The 11,555-nt window shown below is 42.3% G+C and overlaps 2 protein-coding genes across 2 annotated transcripts; both read right to left on the minus strand.

Annotated features, from left to right (window-relative positions):
* Positions 1 to 2,115: 2,115 nt before the first annotated feature.
* Positions 2,116 to 5,930, minus strand: LOC149373577 (uncharacterized). Its single transcript, XM_089596911.1, has 2 exons — positions 4,487 to 5,930; positions 2,116 to 4,385 (listed from the first exon to the last, which is right to left on the minus strand). The coding sequence occupies exons 1-2, from the start codon at positions 5,928 to 5,930 to the stop codon at positions 2,116 to 2,118; spliced, it is 3,714 nt and encodes a 1,237-aa protein (XP_089453037.1).
* Positions 5,931 to 5,984: 54 nt separating this feature from the next.
* On the minus strand, positions 5,985 to 7,256 carry LOC106640614 (uncharacterized). Its single transcript, XM_014354708.2, has one exon. The coding sequence runs from the start codon at positions 7,254 to 7,256 to the stop codon at positions 5,985 to 5,987; it is 1,272 nt and encodes a 423-aa protein (XP_014210194.2).
* Positions 7,257 to 11,555: the final 4,299 nt, after the last annotated feature.

An 11,555-nucleotide genomic window follows, 5' to 3' on the forward strand; every position in this document is an offset into this window, starting at 1 on the left:
ATATAAATAATAATAACAATAAAAATGTGACTTGTAACATATTGATGTGTGTACATACACATACACATACGCTTATTATATATGCATCAATTGATGGGCATTTTTGTGAGATAAAGGTAAATAGAGTATAAATTAAAAAAATAGTATTATTACAGTACAAAAAAGTTGAATTTTGACAAGAAATAGAACTCTGTCTGTGAACGCGGACGCATATGCATGTTATCAAGTTTTAAGATTAACTTGAGTAGTTATGATCTAAATAGGCCGCAATTTTGTTGTTAGATTTGGGCTAAATGTCTCAGCTGAGGGTTTAGAATCAGACAAGTTTGATCAAAGTGTACAATTTTGAGAGCATTTTTAGTGCAGTGCTCATGGACAAAAAACACCCAGTTTTCCCGCAATACGTTTTTTTACATACATTTTATGACATGTATACACCATGAGACATTGTCGTGTGGGAGCACAGCCGATCCAACATGGATTGCCTGGTCCAAATTAAAAAGGGATTAGGGCAGAATGAACAAAAAAAAGGGGGGGGGGGCTCACGTAACAAGAAATCAATCAAAAAAAATAGATAAAATAAAAACAGAAATAAAATTTAAAAAAAAACGGGGGGGGGAATAAATATAAATAAAGGGAAATAAAATAAAAAAAAATAATAACAAAAAAATAAGTTGAGAGTTTAAATATTGATAATAGGGGTTATGATGCGTTGATTACCTGAAATTGAACAGAGGTTAATAAATAAATAAAGAAAACCAATTTAATGGGAAAAAGCCAGCGGCATAAAAAACCCAGATTTATTAAGAAACGAAGACAAATACAAATCGATGAAATTGTTAACTAATGAGATATGAAAATGCGGAATTTTAGATACGGACTGGTCTTGTGTGCGTAAATGCGGATGTGTGTGATTGTACGGAAGGACCTACTGGTAACGACTTCCGGTGTGTGAATATGCGAGGAATTAATGAAGGTAGGAACAGGATTCCCTTGCGAACCGGCGGGCCCTGCTCGGTCGCACGAGTCAGCGCAAGGCTGGTGAAAGCGGACCGACGTCCGGAAATGCAGAATTGCCCCTTGCGACAATTCAGACGCAGCTGGCGCTGCGATCGATGGATCGGGCGAGGAGTTAACTATTCCGTTTCGAGAGGCGTACAGGTCTAATGATGCGAACAAACTCATGCGAGAGGAGAGAGCGATAGCACGTTGGTTGGGTTGGCGAGGATGTAGAATATGCCCTGGTAATGGTAGCAAAAATGGCGGACTACAGAAAAGTAGAGAGAGAGAGAGAGGGAATGTACAGCCACTGGGAAAGGATTGAATGAAATGTGGAGCGTGTACGAGCAAGAAAGAATGAGAAAATGGATGAAATGAAACTAAGTATGTAGAATGTAAAGAAATGGGGAGATAGCAACAAGTAGAAAATAGCTTGAGAACGAAGGTGAAGATAATATAAAATTGAGAGAGATATAGATATATATTGAATAGGAAAGGGTTAGAGAGAGAATGTCAGACGTATAGGAGCAATAGATCAGCAGAGAAAAAGAGAGAGAGAGGTAGAGGAAGACGTGGAAGGGGTTTGAGTATGCGGAGATATGTAGAATGTTAGGAGAGAATGTGGGAAAGATACAGAGGGAGGTTAAATGATTAAACGTATAAGAGCGAGTATAATGAAAGGATGAGGTGACTTAGCGTTGGCGTGATCCTCTGGTGGTAAGCGTCTGGTACAGCCGTCGACTCCTGGTGTACGATGACCTGGAAGCGAGAAGGCAGCAAAATGCAGGCGTTGGTAGCAATGGAGATGCGTGCGGTTAGGCGTGCAAAAAGCAATAGAGCGAGAGAGCGCCGACAAGCATACGCGTAAGTCTCGACGCCCCACCCACTGCCGCTCGTACATTGGCCAGCCGTGAGCCAACCAGCGATGAGCTTAAGCGGGCGCAGAGAAGACATGAGAGAAAAGGTGTGTTTGAGTTGAACGGTATACAAACGCTCAGTTTGATTTCCGTCTCTCGACGGAACAGGCTCCCCCCGTTGCGAGATTAAGCGAGCAAAATTGTGGGTTATAGCGTATATGTTCGTGTGAAGTGTGCGCAACACAAGACCTGTATGTGATTATTGATTTTCGAGCAATGGACACAGATCGGTGATGTTTCGTTTGTATATTCCATTCCTTATCTTGACGTCGACGACCCTGACGACACCGTCGCTCCCAGGATACACCTTGATGACTACTCCCAGCGGCCAATGACAATTCGACTGAGATTTCTCCATTAAGATGACAACAGATCCGACCTTGATTTCTCCCTTTCCCTCGAGCCATTTTGTCCTTTTTTGAAGTTCGTTGAGATATTCTAAATGCCACCGTTTCCAAAAGTCCTGCCGCGCCTTCACAATGAATTTCCATGCTGGTAGTCGGTTATCTGGAACGGAAGTCAAATCGTGATCAGGCATCATCGTAAGAGGACGACCAATAAGGAAGTGTGCGGGTGTAAGCGCTGATGGGTCGTTTGGATCGCTTGACATTGAACTGATAGGTCGCGAATTTAAAATTGATTCGATTTCGATGCAAAGGGTATTGAGTTGTTCAAAGGTAAGCACTTGCTTTCCGATAACGCGTTTGAGATGATGTTTGAACGATTTTACCGCGGATTCCCAAATCCCACCGAAATGTGGTGACACTGGCGGATTGAAATGCCATTTGATGTTTTGCTTCGCAGCGTAACTGCTGATTGTATCGTGGAAAGAGTCTGAGTGGACTAGGTTGAAGATTTCGCGTAACTCATTATTTGCACCTACGAAATTGGTTCCGTTATCTGAGTATACGTGCGATGGGATTCCTCGTCGCCCTATAAACCTCTTAAACGCTCCAAGAAACGCTTCTGTGGTCATGTCGCTAGCTATTTCGATGTGGACGGACTTTGTGGGCATGCAGATGAAAACGCAACCGTAAGCTGGTAAAATCACTCGATTTCGGAACTTCTTCTCCTTTATGTTGATTGGCCCAAAATAATCAACGCCTACGTGCTGAAAAACCGCATTTTGTTGGACACGCGCTCGCGGCAAGTCGCTCATTTTGGCCTGAAGATTCACGGGTCGATGCCTAATGCATGTAATGCAATGCCTGACGATCCGCCTAACCTGATTCTTACCATCTAACAACCAAAAACGTTGACGAATCTTATACAGCGTGCCTTGAATTCCCGCGTGCAACAAAGACTGATGGACTTCCCTAATGATAAGATCGGTCACGTGATGATAGGAGGGCAACAAAATCGGGTACTTCTGACGATCAGGAATTTGTGCGTGTCGTAGTCGACCACCTACTCGAAGTAGACCGTCCGCGTCAATGAATGGATCGAACGCAGCGAGTTTGGTGTTCTTTGTACTTCCGGTTCCCTTGATCTGCTCAATCTCCTTGCCAAACTGTTCCTGTTGAATGAAAATTAAAAGCCTTGTTTCTGCTCTGGACCTTTCTGCAATCGAGAGTGGTGCCTTGGTTCGATCAGACGCATGACGCCAGCGCAAGCAATAAGACAAGGAGCTAACTAACGCAAAGTAGGATGAGGATCGCTTGTAGAATGGTGGACTCGTGGATGATTCCTGAAACGACAAATTTGACGCAGTTGGTGTTGCGGAATGAGAGGGTTTCGAAGTCGATAAGAGACAAGTTGACGCCTTCAAGCCTGGTAAATCGATGTTGTGATTTCTCGTTGAATTTGGCCATGCTTCTTCTGGACCATACAACCAAGACTTTCCTGACTTCCACTCACGATTCTCGACGAACTCGGCTGGGTTTTGTCCCCTGGAAAGAACATCCGCGAAATTGTTTTTACTTGCCACGTGACGCCACTCTATCGTTGATGACAACTCTTGGATTTCAGCGACACGATTTCCTTCAAAGACTTTGAGGACCTGAGGGGATTTCTTGATCCACTGCAACACGATCTCAGAATCGGACCAAAATACGACCTTGTTAATGACAAAGGGAAAGGATTCCCTACACTCCTTGAACAATCGAACCAGCGTTAAGGCGCGGCACAACTCAAGTCGAGGAATCGTTGTTTGTTTGACTGGGGCGACGCGGGATTTCGCACAAGCTAAGCGCACGAGAACCTTCCCAGACCTATCCACTGATCTCACATACAAACAAGCCCCATATCCTCGGTTGCTGGCGTCGCAAAACCCGTGGATTTGAATCGTGACAGCGTGTGGCAAAAGAAGGTGTCTTGGAAACGATACCCCTTCCAATAAGTTAAGCTGCTTAGCAAACGAGGCCCACTTGGTGAACAGGTCCTGAGGTACAGATTCGTCCCAGCCTACCTTTGATTTCCAACACTCCTGCATAATAACCTTGGCTGCGAATACAACTGGACCTAACAAACCTAGAGGATCAAAAATTCGAGCTATTTCTGACAAGATGTTTCTCTTCGTGATTGTTGCGGGCAACTTGATTGGATTGACCGTGTATAGGAATTCATCGGACTTTGAATCCGGACAGACAGCTCTGTTCTAAAAACTCGTCCCTCTAAATTATCTAACGCGTGTCGATGGTTCGAAGCCCATTTCCTGATAGTAAATCCCCCACGAGCCAACAGTTGAATAAGTTCGTTGCGAATCTGTACGACTTCTGCTACTGAATCAGCCCCACTAAGCAAGTCATCTACGTAAAAATCGCGTTTCAAGATGGCACTGGCCTTTGGAAAATCTGCCTTTTCGTCCTCAGCCAATTGATGGATTGTACGAATAGCTAAGAATGGAGCGGACGACACGCCAAACGTGACGGTGTTCAACTCAAATGTCCTGAATCTGCCCTCGTGGAACCAAAAGATTTGCTGATACAACCTATCACGAGGATCGACAAGGATCTGCCTGTACATACGCTCTATATCAGCCGTGATAACGAACGTGTGAGTGCGGAATCGAAAAATGTGATCGAAGAGTTTTGGCTGTATTGTAGGTCCCACCATGAGCATTTCATTCAAGGAGAGGCCTTTATCTGTTTTGGCTGAAGCATTGAACACCACTCGAGTTTTTGTGGTGGTACTAGATGGTTTGAGTACTGCATGGTGAGGCATAAAATACCCTCCAAAACTCTCATTATTGACGAGCGTCATGTGACCTAAATCGATGTACTCCTGCATAACCTTAGTGTACTCTACACGAAGTTCAGAGTTCCCAAGAAACCGTTGTTTCATGGCTTGGAATTGTCGGAACGCCTTAGCCCGTGAATTTCCGAGAGGTACAGCTGACTGCTTGAATGGTAATCTAACGACATATCGACCACTACTATCGCGTCTCGTGTTTTCGACATAATGGGTTTCGCACGCAGTCTCTTCTGGGGTGTAACCTAACTGACTACCAACCTCTTCTAATTCCCAAAACTTCGTGAGCTGTTCGTTCAACTCGACTAAATTGCACGTAACTACGCTATCTCGATTTTGGTCTATTCCCCCTACAACCACCCAACCAAGCTGCGTTTTCTGCAAGTAAAGATCGTAGTTTTCTCGAGCCAAGTGAATCTGACCGACTGACAGAAAAGATAGAGTCTCACCTGAACCTATAAGAATGTCGACCGGACGAGGAACGTGGAACTGCGGATCAGCTAATCGAAGGTTATGCGGAATATCGATTACTTCCCGTGGAAATGGTTCGCTTGGAATCTTGCTGGTGATATTGGGGACTACAAGGCAATTTAGAGTCTTCTGGAATTCATTGACTCGCGAACGAATGACGAGTTCAATAGACCCCTTCGATATGGAGCCACTTCCTCCAAAGCCTCTAATGGGCATTTCGCAAGCCTGCAGCTGAAATTGGAGTTGTTGCACGAAACGCTCCGTCACGAAATGATTAGTGGAACAAGTATCCAACAGTGTACGACCTTCGATGAAGCTCTCCTTCTTTGACTTGACCCAAATGACCGCGCTCATGAGAAGTTGAGATGTGAGTGACCTAGACACGGCACTGAAAATATCTAAACCTAGTCATGTGTGAGAAGCGTTGTTGGACGAATTTCCACCAAGAGTTCCACCAGACTTCGCTGTTGACTGGGACGTCTTCGGGTCCGCATGCAACAAGGTGTTGTGGTACTTATCGCATCGCCTGCAATGCCCCAGGTTGCACTTTCCGACATGTGAACGCAAACAATTGAAGCACAAACGATGTGTTCTGACGAAATCCCACCGAGCTTGGACCGACAAAGTAGCAAACTCTGGACAACGATACAGCGAGTGTGCTTGACCGCATTTCACGCATGGCTGCTCTGCTGTAGTCACGAGGATCCGAGCACCGTCGTTGGTCTTCCTCGCTTTCCTGGGTTCCAGATTCGGCTTGCCGGCTGATTCGATGGCGTCTTTGAACTGCGGACAATCATTCTCCATGGTGTACATCCTCGAAACTACCCCTTCGATGAACGAATAAAATGTTTCAAGGTTCGGGAGCTCGTCCACCGCAAGCGAGTCCTCCCATCTTTGACGAATGGGCGATGGTAAGGCCCTTTCAAGTAAGCGAACGACCATACGGGGAGGTTCCATACCACCAAGAGACTCCAACGAATTCAAGTGCTGCTTCACCTTGTCAACCATTATGGACAAATCCTTGGAAGTAGCAGTTTTCAACGGCGGAATGTCGAGGATTGCATCAAGATGCTTGGAGATCAGAATACGCCGACGCTCGTACGAATCGACCAGAGTTTTCCAAGCCTTGTCATAGTTCTCCGCGCTGATGGTATAAATCGAGATCTTGTTCAACGCTTCGCCCTGTAAAGTATTCCGCAAATACATAAACTTGACCAGTTTATCGATGTCACTGCGTGAATTGATCATCGTCAAGAAAGTGTTTTTGTACGACAACCATTCTTCGTGCCCACCGCTAAACCTTGGAAGTTCCGCTACTGGGAGTTTTAAGAGACGCTGGTGTTCTACAAAAGTCGAAGAGCCCATTCCTCCTCCCTGACCTACTAAAGACGCATTGTTCATCCCGTCGGGAGCATTCAACTTCGCAATGTCGCTGGCTATCTTGTAATACCGCTTACTGATTTCTGGCCACGTCTCTACTTCCATTACCTTTCCGTTCTCAACACTAAGCGCTTCTATTAAGTCCTCACATTCTTGAAATTTACGGGTTAGGTCCCCCAAACGTAAAGTCGCGCTGACTTTGTCGACGTCTGGGCCCCCTACAAATTTTTCCAAACCGTCTAATCGATCCGAAAATAGCCTTGCCTTTATCGATAAACTCTTGGAAGTTGCAACTGCCATCCTGATGGCGTTAATACCACGGGTCCCTCTTCTTGTTTATAAAATAAAAACTACCCACTCTCCACCTTTATGGTTCCCCCAAAAAAAAAACTAATGTAAAGAAATATCTTAAAACCAAGCTGATTCTAATTAGAAAAAAGTGAAAAAGGTTAACAACAAAAAGAACAAAAGAAAACAAATCTTATCTGTATTGACGACGTTGACTCAACTTCTGACAGCTGGGAGAAGGTTGATCCGTGGGAGCGACGGCGTTGGAAACAACGATGATTGATGGGGATGTTGATGAGGCAGTAAACTTCAAACCTCACAGGAGGCACCAAAATTGTCGTGTGGGAGCACAGCCGATCCAACATGGATTGCCTGGTCCAAATTAAAAAGGGATTAGGGCAGAATGAACAAAAAAAAGGGGGGGGGGCTCACGTAACAAGAAATCAATCAAAAAAAATAGATAAAATAAAAACAGAAATAAAATTTAAAAAAAAACAGGGGGGGGGGAATAAATATAAATAAAGGGAAATAAAATAAAAAAAAATAATAACAAAAAAATAAGTTGAGAGTTTAAATATTGATAATAGGGGTTATGATGCGTTGATTACCTGAAATTGAACAGAGGTTAATAAATAAATAAAGAAAACCAATTTAATGGGAAAAAGCCAGCGGCATAAAAAACCCAGATTTATTAAGAAACGAAGACAAATACAAATCGATGAAATTGTTAACTAATGAGATATGAAAATGCGGAATTTTAGATACGGACTGGTCTTGTGTGCGTAAATGCGGATGTGTGTGATTGTACGGAAGGACCTACTGGTAACGACTTCCGGTGTGTGAATATGCGAGGAATTAATGAAGGTAGGAACAGGATTCCCTTGCGAACCGGCGGGCCCTGCTCGGTCGCACGAGTCAGCGCAAGGCTGGTGAAAGCGGACCGACGTCCGGAAATGCAGAATTGCCCCTTGCGACAATTCAGACGCAGCTGGCGCTGCGATCGATGGATCGGGCGAGGAGTTAACTATTCCGTTTCGAGAGGCGTACAGGTCTAATGATGCGAACAAACTCATGCGAGAGGAGAGAGCGATAGCACGTTGGTTGGGTTGGCGAGGATGTAGAATATGCCCTGGTAATGGTAGCAAAAATGGCGGACTACAGAAAAGTAGAGAGAGAGAGAGAGGGAATGTACAGCCACTGGGAAAGGATTGAATGAAATGTGGAGCGTGTACGAGCAAGAAAGAATGAGAAAATGGATGAAATGAAACTAAGTATGTAGAATGTAAAGAAATGGGGAGATAGCAACAAGTAGAAAATAGCTTGAGAACGAAGGTGAAGATAATATAAAATTGAGAGAGATATAGATATATATTGAATAGGAAAGGGTTAGAGAGAGAATGTCAGACGTATAGGAGCAATAGATCAGCAGAGAAAAAGAGAGAGAGAGGTAGAGGAAGACGTGGAAGGGGTTTGAGTATGCGGAGATATGTAGAATGTTAGGAGAGAATGTGGGAAAGATACAGAGGGAGGTTAAATGATTAAACGTATAAGAGCGAGTATAATGAAAGGATGAGGTGACTTAGCGTTGGCGTGATCCTCTGGTGGTAAGCGTCTGGTACAGCCGTCGACTCCTGGTGTACGATGACCTGGAAGCGAGAAGGCAGCAAAATGCAGGCGTTGGTAGCAATGGAGATGCGTGCGGTTAGGCGTGCAAAAAGCAATAGAGCGAGAGAGCGCCGACAAGCATACGCGTAAGTCTCGACGCCCCACCCACTGCCGCTCGTACATTGGCCAGCCGTGAGCCAACCAGCGATGAGCTTAAGCGGGCGCAGAGAAGACATGAGAGAAAAGGTGTGTTTGAGTTGAACGGTATACAAACGCTCCGTTTGATTTCCGTCTCTCGACGGAACAGACATACTCAGACTACCCTTTTATTAGATTAAAAATTTTTTAAACAAAATATAGACGATTAATAAGTGGTAACAATTATGGCTCTAAAAAAATTATAAGGTACTATAAATTTAATTTTTTTGGTAAATGCCGTATGAATTTAAGAACAATTTTTTGATCTAAATCATCAAAATTAGTCTAAGAACTTGTACAACATAAGTTATATCTATGTAACAGGCAAAATTTAGTTCTAAAATAGAAAAAAAAATTTTAAGTCCTCAACATTTAATACCTTGCCTTTTATTTTACTAATGTTTTCATGGTTTCCTTTATGTTAAGCGATGCCATACTTTGCTCTCCAGTAAACTGAGCGTTTTATCAATAAACTCATATTTAACTTGGAATAGCAATGAAAAATCATTTGATAAAAAGTGTTTTCAAAAATTTTCCTGGTTTCTAATAGTTTAATTAATTGTTTGAATAAGTTTTACACAATTATTGATTAGGTTGTAAAAGGTGTGATCCTCATCGAAGTGAGATCACAACCATTTTGTTAGAATAGTGTAAAATAACTTAGTACTATTAAATTACTTTTGGATGATTTTTAACTTTATCAATAATAGTTTTATAGCCATCTCAAAAAAAAATGAAATGGTAATTAGCATTTTCCCCACTATTGATATTATATTTTTATTAAAAAATATAAATATCTAATAAAATCACCCAACTTTACAAGGAATCAATTTACAAAGCGTAGTCGTTACGCAACATATACATAAAAATTAAATACTATTATCGAAAAAAAGTTTTGTACTACCATCAAAAAAAAAAAAAAAAAAAAAAGAAATCGTAAAAAAAAAAAAATTCTGCTGCGGGCGAGATTTGAACCCCAGAATGCTTAAGGCAAAAGTACACGATGCAGTATTTAGCTACCTCGACTACCAACACACTATTTCCCTAAGCACTTAAAGTGACACATGTTTATCGTGAAGCTCCAGGGTTTAAGTTTAAGTATTAGTTTATTTTTTCTTTATATTGATAATTGTGTGAAAGTTTGACCTACAAGTAGAATTATTATTTTTTTAAATATTTTTACAATTACTGATTCTTATTAGAAAAGTTACATGTGTTGAAGAATGACATTTGAATTTCAGAAAAAGTCATTCTCTATTGAATAAACTTAAAAATCAAAGTGAAGCGTGTGTATATTATTCTGATATTTTTAATGTGCTAAATTTTTATAAATCTATAAAAACATAAATTATTCAAGTTGTAAAAATGATTATTTTATAGAGATCGAGTTTCAAGAAGTTACATTACATATCAGGGCTTACGTTTTTATTACTCAATTTTTTATTTTATACGAGGAAAACTCAGTATTTAGCTGTACAAGTATTTAATACACATTTAATGAGTAATATATATGATTGGACATATAATAACTGTCCAACATTCAAAACCGCTTTTGAGGGAACATCACATCAGGAATAGATATAGGTATACGCATGCATGCGAGAGCTGCGAGCTGCGAGAGCCGGGAGCCGAGAGTCGAGGCAGCTAGAATACAAAACATATATAGCTATACCCGTGTATACGCACATATTCCTTCCCCCTCTACTAGGTACCTATCGTACGCACAATTTGGTCTTCTTCTCCGCTGCTGAAACGTGCGTATAGTTCGGCTGATTTGCCGCGACGGGGCGCTCAAAACAGTGGAAAAAAAGCGACACTTCTCTACCATAGGCACTGGCGATCTCCTTTATAATCTTTGCTACCGACTTGAGCAAAGTTAAGCGACACTTGCGCCGCCACGGTTAGTGAGCCATACGGGCTTACGCCGGCTTACGGGCTTCCGTACATCTGAAATAATAGATGAGGCATTGTAGATAACATTATAGACGAGAACTCAATATCTATTCTTTTGGAGGTCGATTTTCAGGTACAAGATGCATTTCAATCTTACCGCAAATGACATTTTAAGTGACAACTTTTCATTCTCTATTCATTGATCTAAGTTGCATCTGGTTAATAAAAATGATTATGTAGCACTACTACAATTACCACATTACTCTTCACGAGAATGAAATATGACAAAAATGTTTTGGATGTCTTTGAATTATGAGGTTCCTCAATTCTGGTGAAAGTGGCGGCCATCGAGCTTCGTCCAGATGCGTAAGTGTCCCCTCCTCTCATCTCTTCGAGAGCGAGTCGCGAGTCAGCCTCCGAAATTCTCTATTATTTTTTTTTTCTTTCTTCTTCTATGCCCTTTTGTCTTCTAGGGGAGTGGTCCTCACGAACCTGTCCCATGCGGGGAGGTTAGTTTTTAGTCGGTAGGCACACCGGGTGAATCCGGCACTACCACTAGATTACCTGGGATGTCTATGAAGATTTTCCCCTCCCCGCTCCATTAAAAAAAAAAAA

This window comes from Copidosoma floridanum, unplaced genomic scaffold, assembly GCF_036245765.1.
Source record: "Copidosoma floridanum isolate Cflo_tuat_1 unplaced genomic scaffold, Cflo_Japanese_pri ptg000030l, whole genome shotgun sequence".
In the NCBI taxonomy this organism is placed as follows: Eukaryota; Metazoa; Arthropoda; class Insecta; order Hymenoptera; family Encyrtidae; genus Copidosoma; species Copidosoma floridanum.

Excerpts from the sequence above, each read along its gene's own strand:
- LOC149373577 (XM_089596911.1), bottom strand. The coding sequence starts at position 5,930 with ATGAGCGCGGTCATTTGGGTCAAGTCAAAGAAGGAGAGCTTCATCGAA. Across the intron at positions 4,386-4,486 it reads GCTGTCTGTCCGGATTCAAA|GTTTGTTAGGTCCAGTTGTA; the intron begins GTCCGATGAATT and ends TTGATCCTCTAG.
- LOC106640614 (XM_014354708.2), bottom strand. The coding sequence starts at position 7,256 with ATGGCAGTTGCAACTTCCAAGAGTTTATCGATAAAGGCAAGGCTATTT.